We start from the raw sequence: 19107 nt of genomic DNA, 5'->3' as shown, positions 1-19107 counted from the left end.
CAAAAGAATTATTTATTCATGCTGACGTTTATTAAAATGGCTTAGCATAATATTCAAATATATTTCTTTAATTTTTAAGTGAATGTTAACAACATGCTGTGTAATAGACCAGTGTTAATAGAGCACCTGTCTTCCTACATGAACACATGCTTGTAACAAATAAAGAAAATAAATGATGAGGGAATAAAAGTAAAGAGAAGGAAACAGAAAAGGAGAAGCAATAAGTATCAAGGTCTCATCATACTATAACTACTTGTAAAAGTATTAAGAATCTTTGAGAAATACCTAAAACAAGTCAATTATGGGGCGAGCAGGAGTTGACTTATTTGAAGACCAATATAACTCTTTTATTTAGAGCTTTTCTTTAAAGATGTTAACATTGCTTGTTTTTAGGCAATAACTTGAAAAGTCAGTCCATATTGATATTCATCATTATCTATCCAAAAATATCGATATCTAAGATAGACATAAGGGTATATATGAAATTACTATTAATTAGCAACATTAGTAAGCATGACCAACATATTTACAAGAAATTTGAGGCTGTTCTGACTTAAGGGACCTAGAAATTTACCCTAACAATATTAAAATACACTTGGCTATGAGGAAACATTTTTAATTAATGAAGTTCTGTTTTTGGATAGAGGAAAATTTGCCTGACCTTAGGGAAGGTTGAGATATTTGCAAGACACTAGGGTAAATTTTAGGACTAAATGCAAAATCTCTGGAGAAGGTATGGGAAGAAATTATTTGAGGTTTCTTGTGAATTTTTGCTATGGTTTGATCATAAATACCATGCAAATATACTTTGTCAGTGTGTTTTGGCAATTCTTCCAAGGATACCAAGGAGTGAAGAGAAAGACAGGGAAAAAAAAGAAAATAAGGTTTATTTTACACTAGAAAAATGCAGTGAGGAATTATACTACTTTCTAGCAAATTTTCTACCTCATCTCTGAGTCCACTATACAGTATTACAAAATCTTTGTAAAAACCAAAAATGCAGACTTCCATATAGAATCAAAACATTATCCTTCCCAACAATTTTGAGAGTAACAAAAATTTAATTCCATCATTTGTTCTGGAATTGTAACAGTTAGGGCGATTTGGAATCTAGGAGACTGAGACACAACATAGCCTAAAGTAGAAAAGGGAATTTTTCTGCTCTCTGGAAGGACGCAGGTGCTGCTTGGCCTCAGGAACAAGTGTAGCTAGAAAAGTACTGTCAGGACTTGCCATTTTGTCTCTGCTTTTCTCTGTATATCTGCTCATTTTTCTCTCTTCATAAATCTTCTTATTCTACATGGGATTTATCAGTTCTTTCATTCTACATCTTATAGCTGCAGTCGCTTGGGAAAAATAAATCTGCCTTGGTGATCTCTTTGGAACCATGTTCTAAAATCATGGGGAAGGGATTGACTGAACTCAGTTGGATTAATTGGCTACCACTGGACCAGTCCACGGTTTGACCTGGAGGATGGAGGGCTAAGATTGCTTCACTTCAGGTGCAGATTAATCCACTGTAACTAGGGGATCATGCAACAACATGGCAACTGCCTTGGGTACTGTAAGGTTTGACAATAGGGACAGTGGGGAGCCATCCCAGGCAAAGGAGAATGTCATGGTACTGGGCAGAAAAAACCATATATTTCTAGTATCCATAGCAACACCAGGGAAAAACACATTATATCCATGATGGTCATACCTAGTTCATAGAAGGCTAGTTTCTGGCCCACTTAAGTGACTATAGATATTGAGATATATAACTAATAGCATATCTATACCACATGAAAAAAAAATCTTGATAGAGCAAATAGATTTAAATGATTGGGTTTCTTCGTGAAACCCTTTTTGAATACTCATCTGAGCCCTATCAAACTCTTGCAAGTATTTATGATCACGAATAGACAGCTTATCATGTAATTGTTCTACAGTTAGTTGAATAGTAGGTCTGAGTTCCTAACTCAACTGTAGGTGTCTTGTCTTATGCTTCCTTTTACTAGAAGACTTCTGCACCAAGATCAGTGTTAAGGACATAATTTATTCCACATTCATTCCATAAATGATTCTTAAGTGCCTACTAATTTCTAGGCAATATATTTGATGCTCAGGCCACAAAGATGATCCTTAATGAGAGCACATGATTTGATATCTTTTGTCCCTATCACACTTGACATAGAAATCTAGTATGGCCAGATCTGATCTAGCGAGTGAATTGCTTCTCCAAATACCAATAGTGTATCTAGCTAGATGCAGTTTAGTTTGCCTATCCAGAAAAATCAGAATTTTCCTCCCTTTTAAGCCGAAAGGCTATTAATGCAAATCCAATTGAATTTGCATTTGATTACATTTCTGATGGAAACATTCATATGCAAATGAAAATTCATGCAAAGATAGCCAGATAATTCAGATACTTGCTGAAATATCAAGACAAAATTAGCATGATATTAAATGTACATCCATCCATGTTTACTAGATTACACTCAGGATCTTCAAGTGGGGCAGTGTTCTTGAAAAACTTAAATAAATTGTGTCTTAAACATTTGACAATGTTCAAGTAGATCTGGATTTAGGAAGTTGCTATTACCTTACTTTCTACTGCCACAGTGCGGAAAAAGAAGTCAGTCCCTGGTCAGATCAGTCAAGTTGTTCAAAAAAGGTTCATCTTGGACCCACATGTTTTGTCCCCTTTATCTTTTCTTGCGCTTAAAACAAAAGGTGACTTTTGATAGAACTGAAGTCATTTTGATGATCCAAAATGATGAACAAATATTTTGTGCAAGCTGGCAATTCCTTCATACTCCATAGTGATTTAATGGTGCAAGTTAAATGACACCATCACAATCACCACCAATAAGTATCCTTTGGAAAACATCCATGACAACATGAACAGACCAGAGGGAAAGTGATCCTAATCAGTGTCCATATTCTTCTAAGAAAAGACTTAAGCAAAATTTCAAGATATAAAATCTTAATCCACTATTCCACATTCCAAACCTACATTTGAAGGAAGTACAGATCTTGGAATCGGACCATTGCTCTTGTTAAAATTAACAGAAGTTGAAGTGGCAAAAGAGAAAAGCTTGAGATCACAGTATGCAGAGAGTTAGCACTTGGTTTAATAGTCTACAAAGTGTAATGCTCCCCAGCTTTATTTTATTTGATCCAATGTATTCATTCATATTTTCAAATCTTTTTAGAATTCCCGTGCTTCCTGGTGTGGTGAATGTCCCTTACCATCCATCAAATTCAAAAAGCCTGAACCTAAGGGAGGGTCTTAGCCTTTCCCTCCTTGGCTCACCCAATCTTTCTCCAAATCTAGCAATCTTGCTTTTTAAGTATCTCTCAAATCCAGCCACTTCTTAGAGTCTCCATCACCAATTCTTTAACTTTTATCTTTTGCCTAATCAAGGGCAAGAGACTCCTAACTGGTTTCCCAGAATATAATTTTCGCCTCCTGCATTCCCTATCGTACTGTAGCCAGAGTTGTCATATTCAAATGCAGGTAATCTATAATTTCATCCAACCATCCTCTCTGCTTAATACCCTTCAATGGCTTCCTGTTTCTCTTAGAAGGAAACTCAAATCCTTAACAGGGCTACACTGCTGTACCCCAGCTTCTAAAGTTAGTTAACTTCGTGCTTCGCAGTTAAGGCTTTCCTGATCTTCCACACTCCATCAGGTCCCTGTCAGGTCCCCCTGTTACTTCTGTAATACAACCGTACAACTTGCTTCCATAACACTTATTTGAGTTTGTCATATTATATCTACTTTTTGAGACAATATCAGTTGTATTGATCATTCTCATGGCTTCCTAAAGACTGAGGCTGGATCTGTTTTTTGCCTATCAAAACAAGGCATGATGCCTGTCTCATACCAGGCATTCAGTAAATACTTGTTGATTAAAGGAAGGTTCCACTTTCTCTTCTTCTCATAACAGTTCATAACAGTGAAAGCCAAAAATAAAAATTGACTGGCTTGCTTGAACAACACCCTGCCACAAATTGCCAGGGAGAATTAGGATGGCAAGTACTATAATATCTTTTATGACAGAGAAGGTGAGATGAAGAATGTAGTGGAATCAAGGTTAACTGTTCTCAAAAACTATGAAAGTAGGGCCCCACCATTAATTGTACTAGCAAAAGACTTTTCTTCACTTACTTCTGGTAGACAATAACGTGGCAGCCACTTTCCCAACACTGTCTTATGCATAAGTTTCTACTTAGGATGTTTAAAGCCACAACTTATTTCAGAAACATAGCTAGTGGTTTCTAATATACAGTCTTGGGACAAGAGTTGCTAAAGTTGATTGACAACTATCATTCATGTCATGGGAATAGAGTCATAACTACAAAAGTTAAAAATCATATTGAAATCACACTGCAGCATAGCCAGTTTCTTAACTCCGTCTGTTACTTTTTTATTTCTATCAGTGTGAGGTTTATTTTATTTTCAGCAGCTTTAAAATACTGAGCTAAACATTGAAATTTTAAGGAAAGATAAACTCCCACATTCCCTGATTTTTTAACAAAGTCCCATTATTACCTCTCTAGGAATATCCGTCCTTTCGCATCTCTCTCGGACTGGGTAGTCCTGGTGGTCTGTGCTGTTCACAGACTGGAGGGTTAAAAGCTTATATTTAGCAACAGGATGTATATGTGATTAATATACATAATTTTAGGAACATTAAGTGTAGTGGACTATAAAAAATTAATTATACCTTTCTTAAAAGAAAAGGAAGTTTTATATAGACTACTAAAGTAGCTTTGAGTTCATATTATCTCTCATGTTTATGGATCTGAGAATATAGTTCTGTTTTTAAAAAAAATTTCCCTGAAAAACTTTAAAAAATTTCTTTGATTCTTTGTGAAGCATGCAGACTAGTATTCCAAGAAGAGGAAAATAAAATATGCGTATTTAACTTAAAGCAAAGTGTCCTCTTTTTTTGCATATATTATGAGAATAAGCATTCAATCAATAACTGGTCATCTGCAACACTTCCTACAAATAAACTAGTATTTGTAATCTTTTTGCAAGTCTATGTGTCTTACTAACAACGATGTAGGCAGACCGAGGCTCCTAGGAAGAAGGCCCTGAAAAGACATTTCTTCTCCTTTTTACCATTTCAGTTAAGAATGCAAATTGCACATCAGACTTTGAGGAATACTTTGCCAAAAGAAAACTGGAGGAACGCGATGGCCATGCAGTCAGCATCGAAGAGTACCTTCAGCGCAGTGACACAGCCATCATTTACCCAGAAGCCCCTGAGGAGCTGTCTCGCCTTGGCACGCCAGAGGCCAATGGGCAGGAAGAAAATGGTGAGGCTGTAATTCATTTTTAGCCACGACGCTGACCTCTGCAGCTGTTACAATTACAAATGCACTACATGCCTGGGTGTTTACCTTAAAATTTGAAGAACAGCTGCAGAGGCATGGAATTTCATGAGCAAAGATTAGAACTGTAATTTTAGGGTATTGTGAAATTTTTTTTGTCAGCAAATTTGTGTCATCTGTACATCCAATAAAGAACCAGAACAATTAGAGCCTATTTCTAAGAGATAAAAATATCTACATTGATTCCTATCTTTCCAAAATATTTCACTTTTGAGGAAAACAAAAAAGTTTAGAGATACTGACCCTAACCTTTGTTCTTCTTTACCGACACCTGAAAAGCTCCTTCACCCCATGACTCCCTGAGTCATATGTGACTAAAGGTTTACTACGAACTATCAGTCACCTAAAGAGAATCTGCTCATTTATCAGCTGTTTAAATTTCCCCCCAAATGCTCCAGTAATTAATTAATTTTCCAGCGCAGTGTGAGCTGATTTCGACCAGTCTGCCCTGGGTGTGCAAGGGGACTGGTGTGCGTGGAGGCCACGTGCGCCTGTGGCACTCTCGTGGAGCAGATTGCAGTGATTCCTGTCATACCATCCCGGGCAGTCAGCCCATTAGCTGCCATTGATTTACTGACCTTTTGGCCTGCTTCTCTCCCTCTCGTCTCTCGGCTACAGACCTGCCACCTGGAACTCCAGATGCTTTTGCCCAACTGCTGACCTGCCCCTACTGCGACCGGGGCTACAAGCGCTTGACATCACTGAAGGAGCACATCAAGTACCGCCACGAGAAGAATGAAGAGAACTTTTCCTGCCCTCTGTGTAGCTACACGTTTGCCTACCGCACCCAGCTCGAGCGGCATATGGTGACGCACAAGCCAGGGACAGATCAGGTGGGGGGTTGGTTTTAAGTGATTTCTTTCTATAATAACCCCTTAGAGAAACGATATTGCTTTGATTGGCAATCATTATTAATTTTTCATGGCATTTTGAAGATGCAGATCTTTTAATGGTAATAGCTTTAATTGAGGTCTAAATGATTTTTTGATGGTCTCTTCTAATATGATTTAATAGTCTTATGTTCACGATCGAATGAGTGTGTTAATTTCTAATTTAGAAATTTTATTTGCACTTTAGTTTCATTTTTATGTTCCACAAAAAGTGAATGAAATTGTAGCATTTTAATTATACATTATTAAACATCTCAGCAATTTTAATTCCATTTTTCACCTAGTTTTACTTAGATTTTTTTTCATATGAGATCTAAGTCATAGTAAAAGAAGTGTGCATTTTTTTCATTCGTCACATAACATCTTCAATTACTTAGACTATTTTTACAAGCTGCTCCTAGTTTATGAAATTTCATTAAGTATTTTAAAGAAAATCAAAAAAGCCTCTAATATATATGCATATCTATATAAAATAAACTGGATTAATACTAAAATGTTGGATATGCAATAAAAATGATCCCTTTCTGATATGCATATTTGTTGCTAAATATTAAAATTGCTCTGCCTCTTTCGGCTTACTTGTGTTAAAAATAAAAACTCTGTCTTAAACAGCATAGCATCTTAAATCCTTAAAATGATTGAATAGGATTGATTCATAGTGTCCCTTAAACGTTTTAGCAAAACTGCTCTTTCTGTCCTCCTGGGAGAATTGACTGCAGATTGATATTATGAGGTGTTCATATGGTAACAGAAATGGTGTGCCTTAAGTCCCAATAACTGGCCCAACAGATCTGGAATCACCTGTAAACCTTGACACCATATCTGTTTTGAAAATTATCGAACAGGATATTGTCTAAAATTCTTATGTTTCTTTCTTATGGGCTTTCTTTTCTTTGAATAAGGAAAATGAGAATAAGCAAACATGATCCAGCAATGGCGATGATACTAGATTATGGAATTTTACTATTTTAAGAAAACAGTGCCTGTAAATCATTTCATTTATATCTGATTGAACTTGTCACCTGAATGTTTTTCCAAGTTCAGTTATAAAAACTATGCTTGCATAGTTACACTTATGTAACAGTTTCTCTCCCCTTGCTTATATGCACAAAAACTCTAGGAAAAAAAAACCGAGCCTAGATATTTATCTAGCATAACTGCTTTAAATTTCACATGCAGAAGTGTGATTGTGTTGGCGCATTATGAATGGTAGCTTTGGTGTTGAAAAGTCCCCTCATTTGCTCATGGCATTTACAATTAGTAAATTAAAATGATTGTATCATATTAACAGTGGCACAACGAAAGTTTATAGTAGTCCTCTGAGGACTGTGGGGGGAGACAAAGCAGCTGTTGCTGTTTGTTTATGCAACTCAGCAACATATGAGCGCTGGTCCCTCAATGGCGCTCGGCGGGCTGGGCTCTGCTTGATCTTTGAAGGTTGCTGCTGTTTGAACAAACCTCCCTGTGTCCCATGTAACACCATCTGTCTCACTAGGAATGTGGGAAGATTCAGCACACCCTAGCAGTTGTCATACCGTTTCTGTGCTGTCTTTTTGCAAAAGGCTTTTGTGTCATTGCTGCTTGAAAAAGGCTGGCCTCCTACCTTGAGCATCCAGAGTGGATGACTGTATTTCTTTCTTTTCTTTTTTCTTTTTTTTCCGGAATTCTAAGTCACAGTGCTTTTGTTCCCTTGTTCAAAAAGGTCAGCTGTGTTTGATTATATCTTTGCTGCTTTTAACTTGTCTTTTCAGCAAACTTTTTGTCTTTTTCATCCCTACTCCCTAGCACACTACTAAAAAGGAAAACGACAAGTCGGTGAAGTCTTTCCTACTGGCCTGTGATAAAACTGCTCAAGCAGCTCTAACCCAAGATGTTGTCTATTACATTTGATAATGAATCAGATCTTACATGCAACATCTCAGGAAAAACAGAGTTTATATTTGCTACTAGCACAGTGAATGGGGGATTTAAACATGCTTATCATGTAATGAAATAGTTATAGTCAAGGATTTTTTAATTTATGTGTGGGGGGCTTTTTTTCCTTCTTTAAAATTGGTATTGCTTCATTATAAGATATACTTTTACCTCAATACAGAAAATATGATAAAATGAGTTATTTGTGTGGGGAGTTTTTTGGGGAGACTATTTAGGATTTTGAGGATAATATTAATTTTTTTCCTTGACAAAACAGTTGCATTCCAATAGGGAATCTTCAGGTTTTAGAATTTGCAGTAAACACAGAGAACCACAAACATCTTTGCAATGATGCTTTCTCATCTGTAACGGCTCAAAGAAACATTCTGGAAAAGAGACTACAGAGATAATCCTAAAGCAAGTGTTGGATGCGCACGTGAAAGCACTTTTTGGTTCCAATTTTATTGCCAACATTATCACTTTTATTGCAACTCTGAAAGACTGGGCAAATAAATAAACATGCACTCAAACCTTTTGGCCTGTCTGAAAATAGAGGCCTTTTAAAAATATTTGTAACAAATTTCCTTTGTTCCTCCTGCACAAAACTGATGTCAGTCTTCCTCCTTTTATAGCACCAAATGCTGACCCAAGGAGCAGGTAATCGCAAGTTCAAATGCACAGAGTGTGGCAAGGCCTTCAAATATAAACACCATCTGAAAGAACACCTGCGAATTCACAGTGGTGAGTATAGCAGAGGGGCTGGTGCTTACATTTGCATTTTGTTTCATTAGGGGCATTTTTAAAGATTGTGTAAAATTTACACAATCCTGTATGTAGTTGTTTGGATCTACCCATTTATGTCATAAGCTATGTGCACCTGCTTTGTCATCGTGAGACTTATGGTACCACCAGTAGCACTACTAATAAGAAGAGGAGTGCTTATACTTCTTGAAAATTGCAAATGTTTTGATTTATTGTGAAATCTAGAGGCTCCTTTTTGTCCTTTTAAAAACTCTTCTACAGATTAAATGTTTTGACCTGAAGAAACTCAGCTGGCAAATTCTGAAGGATGTTCATTTTTGATACCCAACCTTGAAAGAAGAATGTGGGAGAATTTTGGAAAAGAGCTTTTGTGTGATAAGTGTTCCTTGATTCTTGAGAGCTGTATATTACAGAACAACAACCCACCACTGAGATTTCTTCTTTATAACTATTTTGATAGCTCTGCCAAGCATTTTGTTACCAAATTGGATGCTATTCAAAGGACTAGTTGGATTGGTAGAGTCAATGGAATCTTCACAGAGTTGATTAAAGCCATGGCTACGCTTCCCTTTGAATACTGTGACATCTTTATTGTGCTATTGACCACATATTAATCTGACACTCTGTTTAAATAGGAGGCCGCCGATGGCAAGACCAGATTTGGGATCTTGGCTGAAAAAGGCACAGATAGCCCTCACCTTCCACTGCTAACATCTTGAATTATGTCCTTCCAGGGTAGATAAAGCCCTGAAACAGTGATAACCACATAATTCTGATCTAACCACCAAGAACGTAGAGGTGCCCCATTGTGTTCCTTTCCTTTGGTTGCACAGATTCTTGCCTTGGTAGACAACTGCAATCGTTACCCAATCAACAAAATGTAACGTCAATTTTAATTGTCATTTTAGGTGAAAAACCGTACGAGTGCCCCAACTGCAAGAAACGTTTCTCCCATTCTGGTTCCTACAGTTCACACATCAGCAGCAAGAAATGTATTGGCTTAATCTCTGTAAATGGCCGGATGAGAAACAATATCAAGACGGGTTCTTCCCCTAATTCTGTTTCTTCTTCTCCTACTAATTCAGCCATTACCCAGTTAAGAAACAAATTGGAGAATGGAAAACCACTTAGTATGTCTGAACCAACAGGCTTACTTAAAATTAAAACAGAACCACTAGACTTCAATGACTATAATAAAGTTCTTATGGCCACACACGGGTTTAGTGGCGCGAGTCCCTTTATGAATGGTGCACTTGGAGCCACCAGCCCTTTAGGAGTTCATCCGTCTGCTCAGAGCCCAATGCAGCACTTAGGTGTAGGGATGGAAGCCCCTTTACTTGGATTTCACACAATGAATAGTAATTTAAGCGAGGTACAAAAGGTTCTACAGATTGTGGACAACACAGTTTCCAGGCAAAAAATGGACTGCAAGGCTGAAGAAATTTCCAAGTTGAAAGGTTATCACATGAAGGATCCATGCTCTCAACCTGAGGAACAAGGAGTTACTTCTCCTAATATTCCACCCGTAGGTCTTCCAGTAGTGAGTCATAATGGTGCCACTAAAAGTATTATCGACTACACGTTAGAAAAAGTCAATGAAGCCAAAGCTTGCCTCCAGAGCTTGACTACTGACTCAAGGAGACAGATCAGTAACATAAAGAAAGAGAAGCTACGTACGTTAATAGATTTGGTCACTGATGACAAAATGATTGAGAACCACAACATATCCACTCCATTCTCTTGCCAGTTCTGTAAAGAAAGTTTTCCTGGCCCCATTCCTTTGCATCAGCACGAACGTTACCTTTGTAAGATGAATGAAGAGATCAAGGCAGTCCTACAACCCCATGAAAACATAGTCCCCAACAAAGCCGGAGTTTTTGTTGATAATAAAGCCCTCCTCTTGTCATCTGTACTTTCTGAGAAAGGAATGACAAGCCCCATTAACCCATACAAGGACCACATGTCTGTACTTAAAGCATATTATGCTATGAACATGGAGCCCAACTCTGATGAACTGCTGAAAATTTCTATTGCTGTGGGCCTTCCTCAGGAATTTGTGAAGGAATGGTTTGAGCAACGAAAAGTCTACCAGTACTCAAATTCCAGGTCACCATCACTGGAAAGGAACTCCAAGCCGTTAGCTCCCAACAGTAATCCTCCCACAAAAGACTCTTTATTACCCAGGTCTCCTGTAAAACCTATGGACTCCATAACGTCACCATCTATAGCAGAACTCCACAACAGTGTTACGAATTGTGATCCTCCTCTCAGGCTAACAAAACCTTCCCATTTTACCAATATTAAACCAGTTGAAAAATTGGACCACTCAAGGAGTAATACTCCTTCTCCCTTAAATCTTTCCTCTACATCTTCTAAAAACTCCCACAGTAGTTCTTACACTCCAAACAGCTTCTCTTCTGAGGAGCTCCAGGCTGAGCCTTTGGACTTGTCATTACCAAAACAGATGAAAGAACCCAAAAGTATTATAGCCACAAAGAACAAAACAAAAGTTGGCAGCATAAATTTAGACCATAACAGTGTTTCTTCGTCATCTGAAAACTCAGATGAGCCTCTGAACTTGACGTTTATCAAGAAGGAGTTTTCAAATTCAAATAATCTGGACAACAAAAGCGCTAACCCAGTGTTCGGCATGAACCCATTTAGTGCCAAACCTCTATACACAGCTCTTCCTCCACAAAGTGCATTTCCTCCTGCCACTTTCATGCCACCAGTCCAGACTAGTATCCCTGGGCTACGACCATACCCAGGACTGGATCAGATGAGCTTTCTACCACATATGGCCTATACTTACCCAACTGGAGCAGCTACTTTTGCTGATATGCAGCAAAGGAGAAAGTACCAGCGAAAACCAGGATTCCAGGTAATGAGACATATCTTTTTGCTTGAAAGAGAGGAGGTGAAAATTATATCGTTTATGTGTATGTAGGAAAAAAATCTTAGTGAAAAAATCTAGTGCTGTGTTCTCAGCAGAAATAGAAGAGTGGGTTTGAACTTGAATCTAAAACTGAGTGAGCTACACAAATAAATGGCGAAACAGTGGAACACTGTGCTACGTAAGCACTTTTGCCTTAAGAAAGATAAAGAACTTAACATTTATTTTTGAGGTTTATTTGGATTGATCCATCTGCTTTCAGAATTATACATTGATATGAATATTTGGTAGGATTTACATAGATGCCAAAAGTTAACATTTGTGACAGTCACATACTTTTAGAGACGCTCGCAATTTTCAATAATGCATGTATAAATTTGATGTTCACTTCATTTTATAGTTTATTTGGAAGAGCATTTTTAAAATATTTTGTACATTCCACATGATTTCCTTCGTAGGTTTCAAGCTAGTAAATAATTTATGGTTTTTCAAATACAAAAGCAGGTATGTTCTAACATCATGGCGTATAATCCCTGTTTGCAAAATAGGAGCATAAGTAGCAGTGCACCTCTGTAACAGCTGTTCCGGTATTCCAATTTACAGTACATCTGCCCTCTTTGTAAATGTATTTAAGCCTGTTTAATCTTTTTTAGTATTAATTAGTGCAAACGTAGTCTAAGAAAACCGAACTGTGGGCTAGCAAATGGAAATGTATGTTATCATGCAAGTTTGCACTCCTTTGGATCAAGACAAAATAAATATCAAGAAATTTAATAATTTACTGATCCACATTCATTATTGCTCAGTGCTGAAGGCTGTTTTAACATAGATAGAACATTGATAAAAAAGTGTTATTAATATTCCCTATTTCAAATTAGATAATTAAATATAAAAATATACCTTGAGGCCTTCAGTTGGTAGACATACATTTAAATAGATTGCATAATAATAACATTTTGTACCTAAATATAAAATTCAATTAAAATGGGGTTTCCGCAGCTACGGATCATTCCTAAAGTTAAGCACACTGGAAAATACACAAATTCTGATGTTTAATTCTCACTCACAGATATTTCCTGATAGGAAGAAAATTCAGGAATTTGAGGGAGTTTATGTTTTTCTCACCTTCAGAGTTGACCATTTTCTATCCCTGAAAAACAGCAAGCTCTACCACCTAGGGCAGAGAAGGTTTATATTTTTGTTGAAATGTGAAACCTCATATATTGTTTGTGGACAGTAATAGCTTTTAAAAACTAGATCAATTCGTCGCGAGCACCTCTGAGGTTCTCCAAATGTCAGCCAATGCGAAGTTGTTTGGTACAAACACAAAGAGAAGCAACTGTGTTGAACTATGTGATTATATCACAGGGAGAATTGCTTGATGGAGCACAAGACTACATGTCAGGCCTAGATGACATGACAGACTCCGACTCCTGTCTGTCTCGAAAGAAGATCAAGAAGACAGAGAGTGGCATGTATGCATGTGACTTATGTGACAAGACATTCCAGAAAAGCAGTTCCCTTCTGCGACATAAATATGAACACACAGGTATGAGTGACTTTGACTAGCTAGTTAGAGCTTCCCGGCCTGCTGTACATTTCATAATATTTAATGAGTACACTTGTGCAACATAAGATGTAGCATATGCTGATACCTTCAACAAGGAAGAAATAATGCTTTTGCCTAGCTCAGTAGGACTTTTTCGTTGCCTGTTTATTGGATCATTCATGTGTTTATCAGTGTGCTTGTCTTATATTTTTTGAGTTAGTCTTACACCAAATTCACAAATCATGTCAAAGATATATTTAAATGGCCAGGGCAATGAAATGACATGACACAAGCCAGCTATTGAAAATATTTTCAAATTCTTAAGCTGTGATGAACCTGTATATGGAAAAATTTAACAATAAAAAATTCAGTCAATGCTGTATTCGTTTCATCATCGAAACATCAAGGAGGCCACGATTTGGGGGTGATTCTGTTTGGTTTTCATAAATTGGCCATGTTTTGAATAAACTAAAAGTGTTAGGACTGTGAAAGAAAAGACATAAAGTGGATAATAGGCCAAATGAGCTACTGAAATTACTAATATTTGGAAGACTAAAATACAACTTTCTAAATTTAAATAGTTTCTTTCCAATTCATGCATTCCTCATTAGGAAGCGTTGACAAGATAGCAGCCTGATTCTTCCCCATAAGGAGGGAAGTAATGTGTTAATTTTTCAAAAGAAAACTGAAGTGCCATAAGGTGAAGCAATATTAGTTCCCACAATCCAAGATCTGATCTGCAACTGCGTGCTGGAGCTACGCCTGTGTTCCCTCCCTCCCCCTCCTTCCACCCTTAACCACAGAGTAACTCGGCTTCATCCCTGTTCTTAACCCATCTCCAGCTTTTCTCCAGTAGAAATTTGGCATGCTGTACTGGCCCTAAGTGGGAAAAGAAAGAATGTAGGATCGCAACCAAAATACTGATGGGCGGAAATTATAGGAAAATTCTCATTTTAACCAAGATGTCTAGTATCAAACATTTTAATATAGGGACTTCCCTGGCGGTCCAGTGGTTAAGACTCCGCCCTTCCAATGCAGGGGGCGCGGGTTCGATCCCTGGTCAGGGCACTAGGATTCCACATACCTCGCAGCACAGCCAAAAAATAAAACCAAATGAGCCTTGAAAAAATGTTTTTAAGATAGAGGAAAAAATTAACCTAACATTAATGCTCTTTGGGGAAAAGTAATGAAGGGACAAAAAAGAAAAAGAAAAAAGAAGAAAAGGGAATGTGAATACCTCCTGTCACAGTTTGACCGTCTAAATACGTAGCACCCTTTTTAGTGACTGAAAACCATCCTTGGGAAGCCTTTGTACTGATCACTCCCTTATTCCTCACTGGGCATGTGAGGGAGGCAGTACAAGTGACCACAATCACCTGAGGGTCAGGGAAAGTTGGGTGAGTCCTACAGCGTTGAGTGTTGAGGGTATTTGTAAAAAGAACAAGGTTGATTAATAACAGCGCTCTTATTCCAACCAACCTAGTTTTCTTTTTCTTCAATTGTCTGATACTAATTGCTATGATTTCAAAAGTTCAACTAATGATACTTTAAAAGCAACCTAATTTGAATAGCAAATCCCAACAGTTTTTACACTTGTATGATAAAATTCAATGTTTGAAACGTCACAATTTTCGTACATTTGTCTTTTTTTTAAAATTTATTTGTTTTTATTTTTGGCTGCGTTGGGTGTTTGTTGCTGCGCGCAGGCTTTCTCTGGTTGCGGCGAGCCGGGGCTACTCTTCGTTGCGATGCGCGGGCTTCTCATTGCGGTGGCTCCTCGTGTCGCGGAGCATGGGCTCTAGGCGCGCGGGCTTCAGTGGTTGTGGCTCGCAGGCTCTAAAGCGCAGGCTCAGTAGTTGTGGCGCGCGGGCTTAGTTGCTCCATGGCATGTGGGATCCTCCCGGACCAGGGCTCGAACCCACGTCCCCTGCATTGGCAGGTGGATTCTTAACCACTGCGCCACCAGGAAAGCCCCTGACATTTGTCTTTTATGATAGATATCAATAGATGTTTTCTTTAGTACCAAGTCCTATTTATGTATTATAGATTAAAGATATTTTCATACCTAAATTTACTTTAATATATTAATCAACCTCAAATATATTTTGTATTTATTATTCAACTACAATAGGCACATCATTGAAGGCATCTTTCCCTCTCTGATTGGTTTTATTATATGACCCTATGCAAACTCTACCATTTACTACATGGTGAGTGTAAAACTTTTATTTTAGTGAGAGCTGTCATACGTATTGACATCCAGTCAGTATCTTTATCTCTTATAAATTAGTCCATAAACTTCAAGGTGTATAGATAGTTAAGAGACCCCAAAGTTGACAAATGCAAATATGCATAATCAATTTGAAAAATATACTGTTATTAAAAAAAGATAAAATATTCTGGGCCTTTAAAATGTGAGAAGATCAGCTGCCTAGAAACATTGCCTAGCAACAAGATGCTAACCATCCAATGGTTTCTCTAAACATGTGATTAATTATCCTCCTGTTGGCTTCCCAGCTTGTCAAGTTTCCAGTGTGTTAACTTTTTGGTCTCCTGACCAAACATCTCATGACATTACTACTGTCAGTTATTAGGTTCCATCAAAGTGAAGTTCTTCATGAATTTTCTATCGGTACGATATATGTGGAAATTTAGTTCATTTTCCTTCCCTAATTGGGCCCCACAAGCCTTTTATTTGTTTATATTAAGCACTAGTAATACTTTGAGAATGTGTTAATATGAAAATTATAAGTGAGAACAATCTTTGGGTTGATTGATTCTAAGGTTGGGAAATGAAGTTGAATGGTCATTTGATTATGTGTTGATTACGAATGTGTCATTGATAAAGTGTGTTTGTTACATCTGTCTACAATTTAACATATAGAACAGTTTAAATTAAGAAGGAAATTATGAGCTACTTATTCTCGAGATCCTGTGCTCTTTTACCTCGGTCTGTTTAATTTATTTCCTAGGCAGACACCAAAGATATAATGCTTAATTCTCCTTACCAATAGCTCATTGATTGCTTGCTTTTCCTGGGAACGGGGACTGGGACAGAGGAAGGAAACACTACATAAATGTTGATTTCAATAGGATTAATTGTCACAAACAAGGACTGTGAAATGAAAAACCTGAAACTCCTGTTAGGCACTGTAAAGCACTCACTTATATTCCACTAAAATTTAAATCTGACATTTATTGAGTACTTTCTCTATTGAGACATTGCAGTAGGTGCTCTTAAACCCAATTTATTTAGAAAAGTAATAAAAATGTTTCTACTTTTGAGTGAAGGCAGAGTTTCAAATAAATTACCAGCCAATTTTGTTACTCAGTTACATGGTAATATTTTTCATACCACAAACCTTTCATTTATTAACTTCAGTTATCATTCTAGCTGTCAGGTGAATCACAAATCTTGATATTAGAGAAAAAATCTTACCCTGAAAAAGTTTTGACTCACTCAGTATCAGTTTGGATGTTTTTTTTCTGAATCTTGTTCATGTGGAAATTTAATTCCAGGACATCTTGATTTGAATCAGGTAAACCGATCAAACAAGTTAAAAAGAGATAAATGACCAAGTAAGTTCCTATTTAAATTGAATTTATTAAGTGCTTACCAGTGAAATTTCTGGAGATTAGTAGAATATTTAGTGCAAGGTATAGGTCAACACTCCTGCTTCCCAGTTCTGTCCTTTGTATGACATCATAGCTGAACATTTTATTCTTTTAGATTGTCAGTTCATAGTGTAGAATTAATGTATTTCAATATAAGCATATTATTTATTATCAAAGGAATTCCCTGAAAATCAATTGCTGGTAACCATCGAATATCTGTATCTTAGACTGCAGGTCAGTGGGCATCCCCCAGGCATTTCTAACAGACCTTGAACTTGTCCTTGAGAATGCTCCTCCTCTCTCAGGACGCTGCTCTGTGTTTTGTTCCTTTGGAAAAGAGAAAGCCACATCAACTGTGATGTTCATTCAAAATTATTCACACGCTGATCCATGTAGTTACCTAACTGATAGACATTTTTGTGCTCTTGAGCTGCTGAGACATTTAGGGAGGCTGTAGGACAGGTCTGCCTACGTGTGCTGTAGCAGCTAAAGAACCAGGAAAGTTTTTATCTGCAATTTCTCTTCTCTCCGTTCAGATTCATTTCATCCATGTACTCTGCTCCTGATACATGCATCTTGCTTACGACTTGGGAAATTATTGAACATGTATTCATAAATACAAATAAAAATATGAAACATTCATCGAGTGCTTACTATGTGCAATCCTTGTGCTAAACGCTTTACCTACATTGCCTCCTTCACTCCTTATGCCCAGTCTACAAGTTAGGTCCCCAAATAATTTCCCTTTTACTGACAAAGACCCTGATCCCTGGAGAGGTTAACATGCCTGAGACTGCACAGCTGGTCATAAAAGATGGGTTTGAACCCAGGCAATCAGACTCTAGAACCCATCTTCCCTATCTAGCACTGCACCACCCTGCCTCTGTGAATGAACTGCCACTGTCAGAAGCATCTTATCCTAGCTCCTGATAGCATTTTTTTAAAGGTCCAAGTACACACAAGAGAGCGCAAATTCATATACAGCAACTTGAGATTTTTCTGGGAGGCAAAACCTCTGTCTTTTTCCCAAATGCACTTCTGCTTCCTTTTAAATTACCTTCCCACCCGGTGGTCTTGTGAAACGGAAAAGCACACTATCTTTCCAAACTCTTGGCACTTTATTGAAATTTTCTTCTCTGTTATCTAGTTTACCTCATTTAAAACAACTTTTCCAAAAGTTAAGGAGTGGTTCTTGTGTGGTTTGAATTACACTTTTTTTCTTCAGACTATAAGCTGCCTTGAAGCAGATTACTTGAATCTTCTTTATTCCCAATAACAATGAGTAGCCACCAACAGCTGCCTTTCTGATTTTTCCTCTTACAGGTAAATAACTTCTTCCTACTCTAATGTTGTGCTTTACCATGTCTTATCACTTAATTTATATTGGACGTTACAGTAAGATAAAGATCATTGATGAAATAACATATAGCAGCCTATAACATTTTCTATAAATAGTAGCATGCCCCAGAGGCATTCAATAGCATTATTAAAGATATTTGATTACTAATTGAGATTATGTATCACCATATAACTGAATACCTGAGGCGTGCGGAATGGCTTCCTAATCTTAATGTCACTTAGCAAATGAAAATGGTGTTGAATCTACTAATGCTGGTTTTCAATTTGCTGAAATTCAGGTTTGTATTAGGAAATATAAGCACATAGCTTCATGTATGTTATGATGAGACATACTGCTCTCCATGACACATTTCTGACTTTAATTCTGGAGCATCAATCTGATCAATTTTTTTTTGGAGTTCTATTTTGGAAATAAACTTTTAAGTATGGCAGCTATGGAAGGTGTTGAAGGCATTCCAGTGCTATTTGTGGCCTGGAATCAACCAGATGTGTTTAGGCTTGGCACCAGTTTCAAGTTCCAAACACTGGTTAGAAACTGCCTGGAATGCCAAAGGAAATACAGCATTCTCTAGCTGAAGAGTATTTTAACACTCAACAAGTGGCTGACATCTCATGGAAAACTTTAGAGGGAAAACACTATTTGGGGTTAGTTCAGCCTCCCTGACATCCATCTTTCTACTTTGTGTTTTCAAATGATTTCTTCTCTAATTTGTATTCTTAGAAGCATTTGGCTGA

The 19107-nt window shown here is 37.4% G+C and overlaps 1 protein-coding gene across 4 annotated transcripts in view; it reads left to right on the top strand.

The window, feature by feature from the left end:
- Positions 1–19107, top strand: part of ZEB2 (zinc finger E-box binding homeobox 2) — a 126947-nt gene that overhangs the window by 106153 nt on the left and 1687 nt on the right. For 3 of the 4 annotated variants that reach the window (XM_024122244.3, XM_028477621.2, XM_024122243.2), the window contains 5 exons: positions 5127–5315; positions 6009–6223; positions 8827–8935; positions 9865–11837; positions 13218–13398. In XM_024122244.3, the coding sequence (XP_023978012.1) occupies positions 5127–5315; positions 6009–6223; positions 8827–8935; positions 9865–11837; positions 13218–13398 (2667 nt within the window). Of the gene's footprint in view, positions 1–5126; positions 5316–6008; positions 6224–8826; positions 8936–9864; positions 11838–13217; positions 13399–18238; positions 18337–19107 lie in introns of all 4 variants that reach the window. The other variant, XR_003676485.2, reaches the window with a different exon arrangement.

This window comes from Physeter macrocephalus, chromosome 2, assembly GCF_002837175.3.
Source record: "Physeter macrocephalus isolate SW-GA chromosome 2, ASM283717v5, whole genome shotgun sequence".
Lineage (NCBI taxonomy): Eukaryota > Metazoa > Chordata > Mammalia > Artiodactyla > Physeteridae > Physeter > Physeter macrocephalus.
This window is presented reverse-complemented; position numbering and strand designations above follow the sequence as displayed.